Source organism: Pseudopipra pipra, chromosome 20, assembly GCF_036250125.1.
Source record: "Pseudopipra pipra isolate bDixPip1 chromosome 20, bDixPip1.hap1, whole genome shotgun sequence".
NCBI classification, from domain to species: Eukaryota; Metazoa; Chordata; class Aves; order Passeriformes; family Pipridae; genus Pseudopipra; species Pseudopipra pipra.
The window spans coordinates 9,923,801-9,939,419 of NC_087568.1; the positions used below are offsets into that span (position 1 = coordinate 9,923,801).

The following is a 15,619-nucleotide window of genomic DNA, read 5'->3' on the forward strand; positions in this document are numbered from 1 at the left end:
ACAGGGCCAATGCTTGGGGACACAGGACCAACATTTGGGGACACAGGACCAACACTCAGCTCCATCAGGTGCTTGGGGGTCTCTCTCTCTCTCTGCTCAGCAGTGCAGGTGGAGAGGCCCCTCCTGTAAAGGTTTATAGGCCATTGCTGCTGTGACTAATCACCAGTTCACTGGGATGCTGAGATAAAGAAGGAAGATTGGAATGCCCAGTTAACTGAGTTATTGTCCCCACTCTGGGAATATAGGGCAACTTGTGATGGGTCTTATCTGTCCTTACCTATGTCACTTCTAAGGATACTCCAAAAGCAATACAATACTGTGAAGAATGTTTAGGTTGTATTAGTTCTTTAATATTTACCAAACATCTATGGAAAGCAGCAATGTGGTTTCTCTTCAGATGGATTCTTTACATTTAATGTCCATAATGTTTATTCCTTCCAGTCTTTACATTTCTCACACTGACTGGCAGTGGGTTGGGCTGAAGTTATTTCTGAACCAAAGCTGCTGCTGGTTCCTGCTCTTTCACAGATCATGCACTGCCTCAGTAAGAGGTTATCTTACTGTTAACTCTGCCAACTACACAGCAGGATCACCTGGGAGTAACGATGACCCCAGTCAGGTTCATGGCCATTAAACCACCCATTTGCTCACTCAGCTCCCATATATGATACCATTAGCAGGCTGACTCGCCCACAGAAGTTTCCAGTTGCCTTTGGCTTGTGTTTCCACAATGAGAATTAAAAAACACTTCCATGGAAGATGCAGAAAGCCACAGATCCGCTGTGGCCAGTGGGACAAAACACAGGATCACAAACAGCTCTTTACAGATGACGTGGAAGATGATATTGCCACTCCACATCCCTCAGGAGGGTACTGGCATCCTCGGGAAGGACTGTCTGTATCACCAGCTCCAGGGACTGGCACAGCAAACCAGGGGCACAGAGAGGCTCAGCTTTACCTGCAGCTGCAGATCCCTGTCCTGGTGTTGGCAGTGGGGCCTGATCGCCCAGAGGATGACACAGCCCAGCTCATCCCCTGATGGAGGGTTCTGACAGCAGGTGCCAACTGCCAAGACCCCCAGAAGGATCTTTTTTCCTCATACAGTAACACATCTTATCCTGAACTAACACACAAATAATACACAGGAGTGACTCAAACTGGGTTGTGATGGGCTGGATGTTTACACTTACACCAAGCCTGCCATTCCACCTCCAGGGGGATTAAGGATGGGGCTGGGATTAAGGGCACACTCCCATCTCCAGATCCTGCCAGGCTGGCTGTTTAGAATCAGCCCTTTCCATCCTTTCAGCTGACCCCACTGGTGCTGTGTGCAGGTGCCAAGGCAGCCCTGCAGTCCCTGCCAGCAGAGCCTGGGAACAGGAACTCCCAGGGCCGGGTCACCAGCGCAGCCACAGCTCTCTGTGGGTGGGTGTGTGCCAGGCTCTGCAGCGGTGCCAGGGCAGCAGGGACACGTCACTGCCTCTCACTGCACAGGGCAATGGAGGGGAGCAGCTCCCCTGGCCAGGGACAGGGCCTGTGTGTGAGGAAGGAACACACACACACTCCAGAAGCCCCTGGAGCAGGAACCCTGTGCTGAGCTCCAGGCAACAAGTGCAGGCTGAGAAATGAAGAACAAATTCCTTCTGGGGGTCCCCCATGCAGAGGATCAGTAGAGCCCCTCCTCAGGCTGTGGGACATGGCTCAGGTGGCTCCAGAGGCACTCAGAGGCAGGACAGGGTGGGATCCCAGGGATGCAGAGTCCTCACACAGGCACGATGAGCTGCCTGGGGGCCTTTTGCAGTCAGATGTTTTGCTGGAGCTACAAGGACTTTTCTGTTTGGTTTTTTTTCAACACAGGAAGGGATTATTTGGGAGTTCATCTGTTTCCCACCCCAGGCCTGGAGGTCAGCTGCAAAGGGAAGCTGGTGGCTGCAGCACAAGGAAAGGCAAAAAAAGCTTTATCTCAGTTTTCTACCTGTTCCTATATCCCTCAGGTAACTTGAATTTTCTTCTTCCCTTTCCTTCCCAGCCAAACAAGAGGAAAACCCCTGTACAGGACAAGTGCCACATCCAAGAAGACAATGATCCCCCCAGGCCTTTACAGCTCAGTGAACATTTCCCTGCAGGCACCAGAGGACATGCTGGGGCCACTCCCAGCAGGTGAGCCAGGCTGAGCCCCTCCTGCCACCCTTCTCCCCTCCTGGAGGTGACACTGCCAGCCCAGGCCATAACACATTTATCCACACAAGGGGCTGGAGGTCACATCCAATTCTGCCTCACAGCAAGGGCAGCACAAACCTCCACTGTTGGCTGGTGAACAGCCAGGGCTGGAACCCAATTCAGCCATCCCAGGTCCATCTGCCAACCTCCAGGGGTAACCAGGGCTCTCCTGCCCCTGGGAAATGCAATTCCAGAGCACACAGGAGCTGCAGCAGCAGTTCCTTGGGGAGGGATTGAGTGTAACAGTGGGACAGGGCAGTGGATGCCCTGACAGAGCACAGGGGCAGGACCAAGCCACAGCTCACAGCATTTACTGACAGCACAACTGGTTTCAGACACACCCCGAGAGCAGGCTGAGCTGTTGAGGGCTGGGAGGAGCTGGTGGGAGTGGAATGATGACAAACTGTCCTGTGTGCCCAGCAGCCACAGCTGCCCCAGGCAGGCACTGCAGGGAGCTGTGCCCTGGCCTTGGCATCCCAGGGGAGATACTGCAGGAGTGCACATGGAGCTGTGCCCACGGGTGCTGCCCGGGCATTCCCAGGGGAGATAACGCAGGGATGCACAGGGAGCTGTGCCTGTGGGCACTGCCCTGGCCCTGGCATCCCCAGGGAGATGCTGCAGGAGCACACAAGGAAGCAGTGCTGGGCCTCAGAGATGTCCTGGCTGGGGCTGTGCCGGGCGCTGGCAGCGAGCACACACCCACAGCTCATCATTCTTTACAGGCTGGTCCCACTGAGGAAGTTCCAGGCTCTATTTTTACCTCTAAAGTTTAAATAATGACAATTTTTATTTTCCTCTGCTGACCCCTTCCTTTCCCAGCAGCCACTTGAAAAGCTCAACCGGTGAAAAAGGGCAAGAAATGTGTTTTCCTCTGTCACCAATGGTTAATTCCAACGATGCTGCTCCACACAGGATGTCAAACATCACAACTCTGTTCCAGTCACAGCTCTGAGAATATTTCCTCCCTTTAGGCAAATGAAGGCTACAAAGGAAATAATATGCTCATGTCATAAACATCACAAACTATGAGGAATATAGATCTTTGGAGGGAAATGCATTCATCAGCTCCCATTATCCTATAAACTGCACCAGGAAAACAGTCCACAGTGTCCATTCCAACACACATCTTCCCACAGGAGTCACTGTACAATCTACCTTCTACTTTGCACCCCAAGTTCTACAAGTGGTCAGTGAGGATATACAACAGTTCTACAGAGAAATCACTCCAGTGGATACAGAAACGGGCCCTTTTGGGGTTAAATAAGATTTTCAATAGTTCCACAATGCTACATTCATGCTACCAAGTTCACTGAATTGGGATTTCACTTCAGGAAAGAGAAAGGAAGAACAGTTTGTCTGTCTCCAGTTAGGAGGTGAAAGGGTCAGAAAGGGAGAGAGTTTTGTGTCAGCATTTTAATCCTCCCACAACCATTTCCTTCTCCAGATAACGTGACTTTGTGCTTCCATTGCACCTCTGGCTCCCACCTCTCACCTCAGAGCTGGTGGGAGCCACAACATTAAATAGTAATTGGCATAAATTTTGGGTTCTTTTTTTTTTTACAACTGGCATTTCCTTCCAAAAGCTACAGACTGGTGCCTGTTCTTCCCTTCACTCCAAGTCTGGCAAACCTGAGTCCAGGGATGAGATGTGGCTCCCAAAGCTCCCGAGGTCAGGGCAGCTCCCAAGAGCTCCCAACCAGGGGGAGGCAACAGCCCACACCTCTTTGGTTCAGTATGTGGCTTTCAACAACTTTAAACCATCCCTCTCCACTTATTCCTCTCCTTACGTGTATGTACATTATTTCTTCAAAATAGTTTTGCTATAAAACTGCCATAAATGTAAAGGGTTCAGCAGTTCTAGCCAGGGACCTGCTCCCCAAAATCACAACCACAGGGGGAGGAGGACTCTACAGATCAGAACAAGTAGTTCTTTTTGTAAGTAGCTAAAAGAAGATTTATACATATATTTTCCTTCACTTCACAATCAACTAATTTTAGGTAACAGGAAATCAGGAAAACAAGGTAATCCTTCCCTGTTACTTCTTTTGCTTGTAAAAGAAGTAATTTGTGTCACCTCCCAGAATTGCCAGTGACCTACAGACTCTAAGTACTATTTATCCTCTGAAAGGACAGTAAAATGTGAAAAAAAAGCCCTTCCCAAAACAAAAAGCACCCCTTGACCTGACCAAACAAAAAGTAAACAGATTCCAAAATGTATCATCAAATATCAAGACCTGGGTTCTCAGGTCTGACAGAGCTTGGGGTTTTCTCTGTCCTGCTCAGGAAGGGAAGGGAACAGCTCAGACCAAGAAACAGGTCTTTCAGCAAGGAAAAAGAGGTGTTTTATGCACAAACAACTGGCAATCAAGTGAACACAGGGAAGATTCAAACTCATGCTCCAAACCTGTTCCTCCAGAAGCATTTCTCCCAAATGCCTCAGTGCACAGTCCCCTCAGAGGGGTCCCAACAGCTGCTCCTCGTGGCAGGTCGGGAAGGGAGCTCATCTCCCAGCACACAGCAAAGCACTGGCAGAACAGGTAATTACCATGGCTATTAATTTCTAATTCATTTTTATACCACAGAGGGCCTGACAGAGGTTTCCCCAGTCAGGCCCCATATTCCTAACCTAAAGTATTTCAGCAAAACTAAAGTCCCATAGTTTTGCAAGCAGCAAAATAGAAAGTAATAAAGTTGTGGCTAATTGGAGGAGAACTATACATTCGTGAGAGCAGGTACAGTTAGTGCAACACAGCTACTCTGAAAGGAAGGAACCAAACCAATGCAGCAGACATGCAGGGTCTGCCAAGTTATGTTAAAACCATGTTTGCTGGTGATTAAATATGTCTACAGAAGATATATTACCAATCTGAATATATTTTCAAGCAGACCAGAAATACCTCATCTATTGGTTATGGTGTGTTATTTTTTAACTAATTAAATATTGAGAGGGATTTTTACCCCCACCCTTTGCTATAAAAATTGCACTTATTTTCTATTAAACAAAACAAAACAAAAAAAAGAAGATTTCAATTCTATATCCCAGTATATATTCACATGGAAACTGGGTTGTCTTGCTCTAAGCTTGCAGGAGTAGGTGTAGCAGTCCTTGCTCTCCGAGATCCTCAGCACAGAAGGTCCCAGCAGTACAACCCCCTCCTCCCTCTGTGCTCTGGTGACTTCTCCATCGTAGTGCATGGGTAACTGGGTTTATATTTTTTTTTGTAAGAAAACCTGAGCTTCAAAAGTCTTTAAAAGGACCTGGAATCAAATCTGGCCCATTCTGACCCAAAACAGCTCAGTTCTGCCAGGAACTCCATCCTGTCCTCGTTGCACACAGCTCCTCCTGAGACCCCAGGGCTCGGACTGGGGCCAGCCAGGGTCACCCCCTTTCCCTCCAGTCTCTCTTGACCCAGGAGACTTTCCTTGGACGCGCTTCCGAGGGCTCCTCCTCCCCTGCCTTTAGCACTGCTGCTCCCGTGGGGCTCTGAAGGGCTCCCTGTGCCAATAAAAAAGTCTCTCTGCAATAAGCATGACTTCTTGGACACTGGTGATGAGCTTCCTCTTGCAAAGTCTTCTCCAGCTCATAAAATGTCATCGTAATCCAATAGTTTCGAGTGCTGGCGGGTCTTCCAGAGGCGGTAAAGGCGGAAGTCAAAGTAAGTCTCGATCATTTGCTTACCTAGAAGTGAAAGGGAGCAGAGGGGTCACACCCTGCAGCACGAGGGACACAGGGGAGAGGCCACAGCACCACAAAAACCCCAGCAGGTTTTTTTGTGGGCAGGGCACAGGAACCCATGCAGACACTTCCCTGGGGGAACACTGGCATTGGGCACCTGCCCCGGGGCACGCGGAGGTGCCCGTGAGAACCAAACATCTTTGTAGATCTCCTCAACCATGAATGGCTCCTTGTAATCCCCTGGCAGGGTTTGTCCATGGGGGAAGGAACTGAGCACAAAGTCTGTCTCCAGACTTTGACCTCTCTGCTCTGAGTGCTGAGCTGGGGCCAGGGGCTGGGGAGGATCAGCCACAGGGACTTCAGAAACTACAAACCAAGAGTTAACTCATTGTACAGACTTGTGGGAAACACTAAAAATAATTAACATTGAAAATTCGAACAAAAATATGCCTTTTTTTTTTTTAAATTACCAGGCCATCTCTGTGCTGCAGGGCTGTCTCTGCTCCCAGCAATGAGCTCACAGGACACACCAGTGCCAGCTCTGAGCCCCTCTGATCAAAGGGGGCTCTCACAAGCACTCACAGAGCAAGGGCAGTGTCCAGGAGGCAGTGGGTGCATTGGAAAATGCAAGGGCAAACAACCCTGCACTCAGACAGGGCTTAAGGAGGGGATTTTCGCTTGTGAGGCCTGATTAGGATTAGTTTTAGATGACTTTGCAAAGGATTAGGAGGGTACAGTATTACTGCGTCCCAGACTGACCAAGGGGATGAATTCAGCCGTGTTCTTCAGCCCTCCTGGAAGATCAACTGCTCAGTGCCTGCACACAGAGCCCACTGCCTGCCTGCTGAGCTGCCCACAAACCTGGGAATCTCCCTGCAAGCTGCTCTTGGACACATGTCCAAGCATGTTCACCATGGGATCTCTGCAGGCAGCGGGTACAGCTGCTCCAGACCTTGGCAGGACACACACACAGAACTGAGAATCTGGTTTAGTAGAAAGTGTCCCTGCCCATGGAACTGGATGAGCTTTAAGGCCCCTTCCAACACAAACTAGTCTGGGACTCTGTGATTCCATGAACTCTGTGCAGCACCAAAGTGCTCAACTACTGCACATTCCTGAGGGAGAGGGGAGTTAAGAATAACCCAGCAGTGCTGAGGCCAGCTGGGAGCAGCTGAGGAGGCACCCACAGCCTGATGCTGTGTGGTTTTATTTGCCAAGAGAACAAAGTGCCAAGGAATACAGCAAACACAAAAAACAAGGGCAAATTCAGAATCTGCTGCTTGTAAAACCTCACCAATTACCAACACTGAGCAGAGAACAGGAAAAATCCTGTAGCCCCTTGAAACATCTTGAGCTACAGGCAGAAAAGGGAAAAAAAGCCAAGAGACTGAGCTGTAGAAAGGCTCTGATGGGTCATATCCCAGTTGCTTGTTGATGACACAACTCTTTCAGTGCCAGTGGTTTGAGCCCTGGAGAACCTGGCTACAGAAAAGGTTCTGCTCCATGTGCATTTCTCCCACAGATTCCTCATGTCCTAGTATTAATAGATCTCCTACACTCAGCTTGGAAAGCTGCCTACTTTGCACTGCCAGTGGCCTGGGACAGGGCTCTGCAGCCTCAGGCACAGGACAGATGAAGTGTGAACGTGGAGGAGCTGTGAGGGGAAACCCAGGAAAACACGGTGGTTACAGGCAAAACAAAGACCATGGCAGGACTTAAGGGAGCTCAAAACTGCTTTTTCAGGAAGATGCTCCCCTGGACGCAGGCTGGTTAGGAGGGTGTGTGTCTTTGTAAAGAAAATAAATTACCTTGAGCTGATAGTTCAAGTGGAGACTCAAAGGCAACCCTATAAGGATTCATTAAGTTTTTCAGATTCTGAAATAGCTGAAAGGAAAATATATCAAAGTTAGCAGCTGAAAACAGGGATGACTCCTGGGGACCCAGAACTGATCCAGAAGCTCCTACCTTCTCCCCATTGGGGTTTCCAAGAACATAGCAGCCCATGATGTGGATGATATTTGGTTCAGGATTGATTTTACTCATCAGCCGGCTCAACCTCTTCCAGAAGCTGGAAAAAAGAGGACAAAACAGAATACATAATTAAAATATAAAGTATCTCTCCTCATAGGCATGATTTATCCCAAGGATGTGTGCACACACCACTCAGAAGGGTGTTCAGGAAAAGCCATTGGATCTTAGACAAGGAAGAGCAGTGGCAGAGCAAGGGCCTGAGGAGCAGGTCCAAGTCATGTGCCTGAGAAGGAGGAGCAGCCCACTGAGCCAAGGAAGCTCCAAGGTGAAGAGAAGGGAGCAAAGTCCACCAGGAGTGCTCTTAGAGTGACAGTTTTACTAAGCATCCCCTCCAGTTTCCTCTCTCCCATTTCTATCAGCAACTGCCCTTTCTACTCACCAGTGTTCTCAGTGCACTGGTTCATTTCCAGGGCAGGAAATCAGCAGGGAGCAGCTGGAGAAGTTGTTGTTCTCCACAGCTACAGAGGCAACACAAGACCAGGCTGCTCCATGTCAGCCTGTGCTTGGTGCTGGTCACAGTCAGACCCAGTTTAGGTGTTGTGACTGTGACCAGGAACCTGGTGGGATGTGAAACACAACCCTGGGCAGAGGGTTGGAGCTGGGGGGGGCTCTAAAGCCCAGCAGTTCCTCCATGGGTTTCCCAACCAGCCTGCAGCCTCAGGTTTCCTCAGGACAGCCTCCCAAGGAACACACAAGCTGCATGGAGACATTCACTGCCAAGCTTCCAAATTTTCAGCTGTGTGTTCACAGCTTTCTGAAGATCCCTGATTTATCAGCTTGGGAGCAGTTATGATGCCTGGAATGTGTTCAGAATCGTGTATGTGCACAAGTGCTCAAAGATTTTGCAGCCAGTGTTTGTGCCAGAGCACGGGATTGCTGAGCAGATGTTGATTTTAATACTCAGTTCTCTTGCCAACAAAAAGTTGTGTAGGAACAGGTTGGTGTAACATCCTCTCCCCCACAGCCAAGCACCATTAGCCAAGGAAGTCTGAGCCAGGAAAAGTGAGTAGGCAGCAAAGCAGGCAAAGCTTAACTCTACAAGGAGAAGCAAAATTGCCTCAGCAATCCCAGCTGACAGGCTGGCATGTTAGTGAAAAGCCTCCTCAGTAACAGGCTGGACTTTGAGCAGGCTTTGCAGAGACAAATTCCACTTCCCCCTGACCAGAGACAGCTGTGGGGGAACACTCTGGATTTCTGCTACTGGTGTCTGCTCAGCAATGCTACTGCAGCCACTGCTGAGCACCAGAGGCTCGAGGGGCATGTTCTGGTTTCTGGTCAGCACAGCCTTTGTTAGGAGAGGAAATACCTTTTTTTTTAATCTTTTGATAGTCTCTAGTCCAGAGAGACACTAAATAGCAGATAGAAGCACAAATCTCCTGGTGACCAGGGCTGCAGCTCTGTCACCTTTGCATCTCCCCCTGAATGAGCTTCAACCTGCTGACAGCCCCTCCTCAGCCTCCTCATCCCCTGAATAACCCACCCCAGCTCCCTTCACCTCTCCTGCTTGGCCATGTGCTGCAAACATTGAGCAAACCCAGCAGGAAAACTCCATGCAAGTCCAGAACACAACAGAGCCACTCACAGGATCAGATCTTCCTCCTTCTCCACTTTGGCGAAAGTGGCGACTTTGTTCTTTAACAGGTATAAGTGCCCGGGACCTCCCTGCAAGAGAGACACAGACACGTGGAAATCCCTTTGCACAGGCCCCGGGGATAAAAATCCTGGATGCATTTCCTGCCCTGCCCAGCCATTCCCGGAACTGCCACAAGGGAGCAGGGCAGCCACGCTGGGAACCCTCTGCAGCAGGCACCGGCTCAGGACACATCCACATATGGGGAGGGGGGGGGGGGGGCTGGATTCTCCAGTTTTTACTGTTCTGCGCCCACCTTGCTCTAAAAAAGGCACAATAATAGACAAAAATCGTCGGTGTGAGTCACTGGAGAGTAATAGGGAAGACAAGAAAGTCTGTGTCATTTGGGGACAAGGGACATCCCCTGTCACTGGGGGACCTGCCGTGGTGGGCAGAGGAGAAGCTGAGCACAGCAGGGATAAACAGGAAAGGGATGATGGCACTGCAGAGGAACTGGCCTTGGGCAGCAAAAGGCATAAACAGACTGAGCACAACACCAGGAACATTAAAAGCCACAGTCTCTAGGTCAGTGTGCAGCAAACCTGCCATGCTGCAGCACAGGGGACACGGCAGGGAGTTCAAGTCAGGTTCTCTTCCTCATTTCTCACGTCAAGGTTCCCTGCACAGCTGCTGGGGAAGTCCAAAGCTGACCACCCCGAGGAACAGGAGACTTGGGAAGGAAATCCCCAGCAAGCCACAGATCCAGCAGGGCTTGAACCTGTCCAAGCCACAGCTCCAGCCTGTACCCTGACCCCTCTCCTGCCTCCACTGGCCTCCAGCTCCCAGCTGAGCCATCTGCCAGTCTGATCCACAGCTTGCACAACTTTCACTGTCACACTGGAACTGGATGGAAACCATAACCATGACACTGCAAATTCTTGTTCCTGTCTCTGGAATCCCCTTTCGAGGTCTGTGCTGATGCTGGTTTGCCTGGGGTTCCTTGAGAGCAGCTGAGAACCAGCCCAGCTCTTGACCTGGCCACACTAAATCAGGTTTGAGTTCCTGCTGTCACAGCAACTCCAGCCTGCTCAGTGTCTGGGAAATGGGAAGTGAAAGCTGGGCACTGGCAGTTACTTCAGTGGAACCTGAATTTGGAATATTGCTTCCTTCATGTCATTCTCCCTGTAGAAAAAGACAAATTTGTAAGAAATCACCCAAGCACTTAACAACTTTCACATACCTGGCAAAATATCAGCATCTTCCAGATTTTGCAGCCTTTGCGATAAATGTTAAGTTTCTTCTCTATTTCCTCTGCAAAAAAACCCCAAACATGTTGGAAAATATGAACCATGGAGGAGGTTAAAAATCAATCTTGTTTCTTTCCACTTCAGTCCTGCAGGCAGGAGGCTGAGCTGGGAGAGCTGCTCAGCACCTACATGCCGGGGATGCTGTGGGAAGCAGGAATCCCAGTGTGTCACAGGGCAGAGGAGGGATGGTGCAGCACCAGGCACTGCTCTGACCATGGCACTGGAGCAGAGCCAGCCCTCCTGACCCTGTTCATGCTCCCACCCACCACACAGGTGCAATGAACAGGTACCTGCTGCCCTGTGCCTCAGTTTCCCTTCCACAAATCAGGAGTTTGGCATAGAAAACGAGCCACAGAAGTGAAGGTTTATTACAACAGCACATCCAAGAGCAGCTGACTGTCATGTGTCACTGGGGTGGCAAAAACACCTTTATGAGTGGCAGCTGAGGCACAGGGCAGCTGAGTGACTGACACATTGATGGGTTACATTCACAGTGGGCAGGAAGCAAGAAAAGGAAATAACACTCACGTACCTAAGATGTCATCAAAGGTGGCATGTTCATGGTCCTGGAAACCAAGACAGAGGACACACAAAGGTTCACTGTCACTACATCAGCTCCCATGACAGCATTATGGTCTCTAATATTGCACACAATCCCATTCCCAGGCCAACAGATGCTCTAAGAGCAGTTACACCAACTGAAGGCACAGCAATCACCACCCTAAATCACATTTCAGCACAGAAGCTGAAGGCTCAACTGCCCATGAAGACCAAATCCACCCAAAGGCTTGGAGATGAAGGCTGCAGACACATCCAAAGCACAGACTGTCCATCAGATGCAGTCAGCACCAGCAATGCCTATTTGCCTCTTGGCCCACATTTTGCAGCCAGTTTTCCCCAAGTCCAAGCTGGCTGACAAACAGCCCAACACAGTGCCTCTGGCACAGCAGGATCATCAGGACAACTGCACAACCCCCCAAGGAAGGGAGGCAGCAAGGCTGAGCCCCCAGCAGCACTGCCTGCTGCACACAGGGCTCTCTGGGCTGTCAGTCCCACCTTCCCTTTCAAATTAAGTGAATAAGTCATTAGGAAAAAGAGACCCATGACTCCTTCCTGCTGTTTCAGACACCTGCTCAGGCCAGATTCCCAGAGAAAAATCAGAGTTAAATTAGTGACTGGCAGGGATGCACCACAGCTCGTGGGGTGATGGGGTTTGTGTTCACTGCTGAGCTCTGAAGTCCTGCTCATCCCAAGGATGAGCATAAGGAGGAGCCCTAAGCCTGACAATGCAGAGCTCTGTCTGTGATCCAACCTGCCCTGCCTTCCCTTGATAATCTCCCCATGCAGCTTGGCTGGGCCTGAAGAGCCCAGCAACTCCCATGTGCCATTTTCACTCCACCTTCCTGTTCTGCCCAGACCTGAGCCCCCACAAAGCCACCCCAGACCCCAAAGCTGGGTTCAGCACAGCCCCAGCCCCTCCCTGGCAGCTCTTCCAAATCACACCAGTGCTTTGGAGAGACCATAACAGGAACTATAAAATAAAAAATTCCCAATATGAAGCCTGTTCCCAGCCACAGCAGAAGGGATTTACTTACATAGAGGATGGGGATGATGGAGGGGTCGTCCCTGCGGATAATGGTTGGGACATACTCTGCTTTGGGCACCTTGGAAGAAATGAGCTGGAAGAGATAAAAAAAAGGTGCAATAGCATGAGGAGAAGGTAGTACAGTGTGGACAGAAGCACATAATCCATGCTAACAGTGCCCTGGCAGCTAATCCAGCCTCTCTGCATCCCTATGGAAGGTATTCCAGCCTTTGTTCCACCACAGAGCATCCCAGGCCTGCCAAGTACCCCCTGTGTCACCATCTCCTGGACCCTAGCATGGGAGCACACAGCTCTGCCTCACAGGCAGCAGAGAGAACAGTTTGGGAAGGGGAGGCTGGTGTGCACAGAGGATGTGTCACCAGGAATGGCTGTATCCCCAGGAATGGCTGTATCCCAGAAAGGATCCCTCCTGTACAGCCTCCCTTCTGGCTGTAGGGAGTGCAGGGAGTGTTCAAAAGGCAGGAGTGGCTGGTTGCTGGTGGGACACTGCATCAGGCTCAGGGTCACAGGCATCAGGAAGGTGTCTGGCAACTCTGGCTGAAGGTTCAGGTGGCTCCAGCAGCACCAGAGCCCCAACTGTGCTGTGATTCCAGGCACCTCCATTCATCCCCAGGAGAGCAGAGCAGGCAGTGCTGCTGGTGGACTGGGAAGTGCAGCCTGGCTTCCAGCTGGGGCTGGTGTCCAAGCCCCCCATCCCAGTAGGCAGCACATCTGTGCTCCAGCCACATGGAGTTAATGGGACACTTCTGAAGCAGCACAGGTTATATATATACATATATATATATACACACTCCATATATATACATCCAGGGATGGACAACCACCACACACACAGCCCAGGGTGACAGTGTGTCAAGGGTGGGCCAAGTCTGCACAGACAGCCTGGGAACACACACAGTCTCCATGTCCTTCACTCTTCCCAGATCTTAGCAGGACCCATTCAAACCCAGCACTGCTGTGCTGGACTGGCAGTGCTGCCCTGACAACAGGCTGGAAGCCTCAGACCCCATTTTGCCTCATGCATGTGGCCAAGGAAGGGATGTGTGAGAACCTGGCCCTGTCTGCCAAACCCCACAGAGCAGAGCAGGGGAGCACAGGGGGAAGGCTGGAATCAAGGAATAGAGAGAAACCATCCCAAGGAATGACACGCAGCTTCAAAGTAAATCAGGCAAGTAACAACAGGAGAGAGGGACTGCTGGGACTGGGGACTCAGGTCTCCATTTTCAGGGTTAAACAGACTCAGGCTGACTTGACTCTGTGTTGGTGTCAGTCCTGCTCTGATTTGGATTACAGGTCCTTCCTTCTAGTTTTCTGTCAACACATTAACCCCAGCAATAACAGCTCTGAACACCATGTCATGTCTTGGCTGATCTCTGGGTGACCCTCACACACACCTGAGGCATTGCCTACATAACAGACTTGCCTCTTCCCATGGAGACCCTAAACTTAGCTCTGAAAGGACAGACAGAGCCTGAGTAGATACAGGCAGCTGAGCTGGAAACCCTCACCATTATTTTTGGTGGAATAAAGTCTTCTCCGTCACATGCCATGGCTTCAAGTTCCTTTTCTGCTTCCCAGTTCAAGTCGAAGTCACCCTCCAGAGTGCCGCAGGAATCCTGAAGGTCATGGCCTGCCAGGACACAGGGAGCATTACCAGGGCAGAACAGCCTTCCCCAGCCATCCTGGCAGCTTCCTTGCAGGAGGCTCCACAAGCCACCAGACTTGTGCCCTCCTGCCTTCCCCAGAGTGACAGACAGCACACTTTGGGGCTGGTGTCTCCAAACAGACAGACACGGAACGGATGGAGAGTGCACGAAGAGCTCCACACCACATATCACAGAGCTTCATCACCCTCACAGTCACCAGGCTCAGCTTTCACAACAGTCACCCCGTCATTCCAGAAATGGAGAAGGAGACAGAACACAGACAGGCTCTCTACACTTCAGCATTGCCAAGCTGATAAGCAAAAGTTCAAAGACTTCAAAGCTGGTCTCCTTGTAGTAATTACTGCTCTGACTACATCTTTTGAGGGATTGTAAAGCAAATCTGCCTTGTTGGTCAGACTGATCCTGGCAGAGAATTCTTAGAGCGTGCGTGAGGACAGCTGCAGCAAACACAGTCATAGTGCAACAGTGGACTTGAATTTGCTCTCCAAATTGACCTTACCTGTTGGCCTTCAATGCCTCCTGGGGAAAAAAACATCTGGAAGGAATATAATTGACCATTAAAGGTTAAAAATAGAGATGGTTCCTGGACTGAGGAAAGAGAACCGAGATGCCTGTCTTTGTGCCTGTCGGGATGTCCGAGTCGCTGGGCAGTGCCTGAAGCCTGTCTGAACCATGGCTTTTCCACGTGCCTCTGGTTAGCTGAGGGAGCAGGGAGGGATCAGACTGCCAAGCAGCAAGCAGGTCACGTTTTGAGCTTGGCCTGCCTTTCACACACCTCCCCCTACAGCTAGCAGGGCCAGATGTCACGCTTACCTGGGTAGGTCAGGTCATTTCATTAGTGAAATCCATTTCAACGGGGAAAACTCATAACCACTGAGTTCCTGCCTACAGGCTTTCAATAAAATCTTTGTAAAACAGCCATTCCCTCTATAAGAATACAGTGGGAAGATGCTGGCATTTCCTCCTGTAAATTAGCACAACAGCATCTCAGTCCCCACAAGCAGAATGTGGCAGCACTACTGGGGATTCCCAGAGGAATTCCTGGCAGCCCAAATGAAGATCATCACCTATCGGGCCTGACCTGTGCAGGCAGCACAGCCAGGAAATCAAAGCTCCATCTCACAGAGCATTTCAGTTGTGTTCTGGAGCTATTCCAGCCTAGAGAAGAGCTCAGAAGGGGCTCCTGCATGAGAAGCCAAGTCAGCCCCACTCTGGTGAAGGTAGGCGTGGACTGGAGAGCTTCCAGGTGGGTTGTTTGGGTCCCAAGGAAATAAGGGATGATGGGAACAGAGGGCTGTAAGAGAGCTGTACCACTACTATCCTTTGGCAACTGCTTAATACCCTGAGGTTAGCTGGGTTGTGCTCTACAAACGAATAGAGGGACACACAGATGAACAGGTACATACACCTGGAGCGTTACGTGCTCCGATCTCAGGAAACTAAAAGGATCACAGACAGGACAGAAGGGCACAGAGGAGTTACTCCAGTGGGACTCCAGTCAACACCTCCACTGGAGGGTTTGCCCACAGGAGGAAGGACTCA

The 15,619-nt window shown here is 50.4% G+C and overlaps 1 protein-coding gene across 4 annotated transcripts in view; it reads right to left on the reverse strand.

Annotated features, from left to right (window-relative positions):
* Nucleotides 1-328: 328 nt before the first annotated feature.
* Nucleotides 329-15,619, reverse strand: part of NSMF (NMDA receptor synaptonuclear signaling and neuronal migration factor) — a 49,874-nt gene continuing 34,583 nt past the window's right edge. For all 4 annotated transcript variants that reach the window (XM_064677217.1, XM_064677216.1, XM_064677219.1 and 1 more), the window contains 8 exons: nt 13,919-14,040; nt 12,400-12,483; nt 11,337-11,370; nt 10,738-10,808; nt 9,510-9,589; nt 7,862-7,964; nt 7,705-7,780; nt 329-5,899 (listed from right to left, as the gene is read on the reverse strand). In XM_064677217.1, the coding sequence (XP_064533287.1) occupies nt 5,802-5,899; nt 7,705-7,780; nt 7,862-7,964; nt 9,510-9,589; nt 10,738-10,808; nt 11,337-11,370; nt 12,400-12,483; nt 13,919-14,040 (668 nt within the window). In that variant the 3' untranslated portion in view covers nt 329-5,801. The remainder of the gene's footprint in view (nt 5,900-7,704; nt 7,781-7,861; nt 7,965-9,509; nt 9,590-10,737; nt 10,809-11,336; nt 11,371-12,399; nt 12,484-13,918; nt 14,041-15,619) is intronic.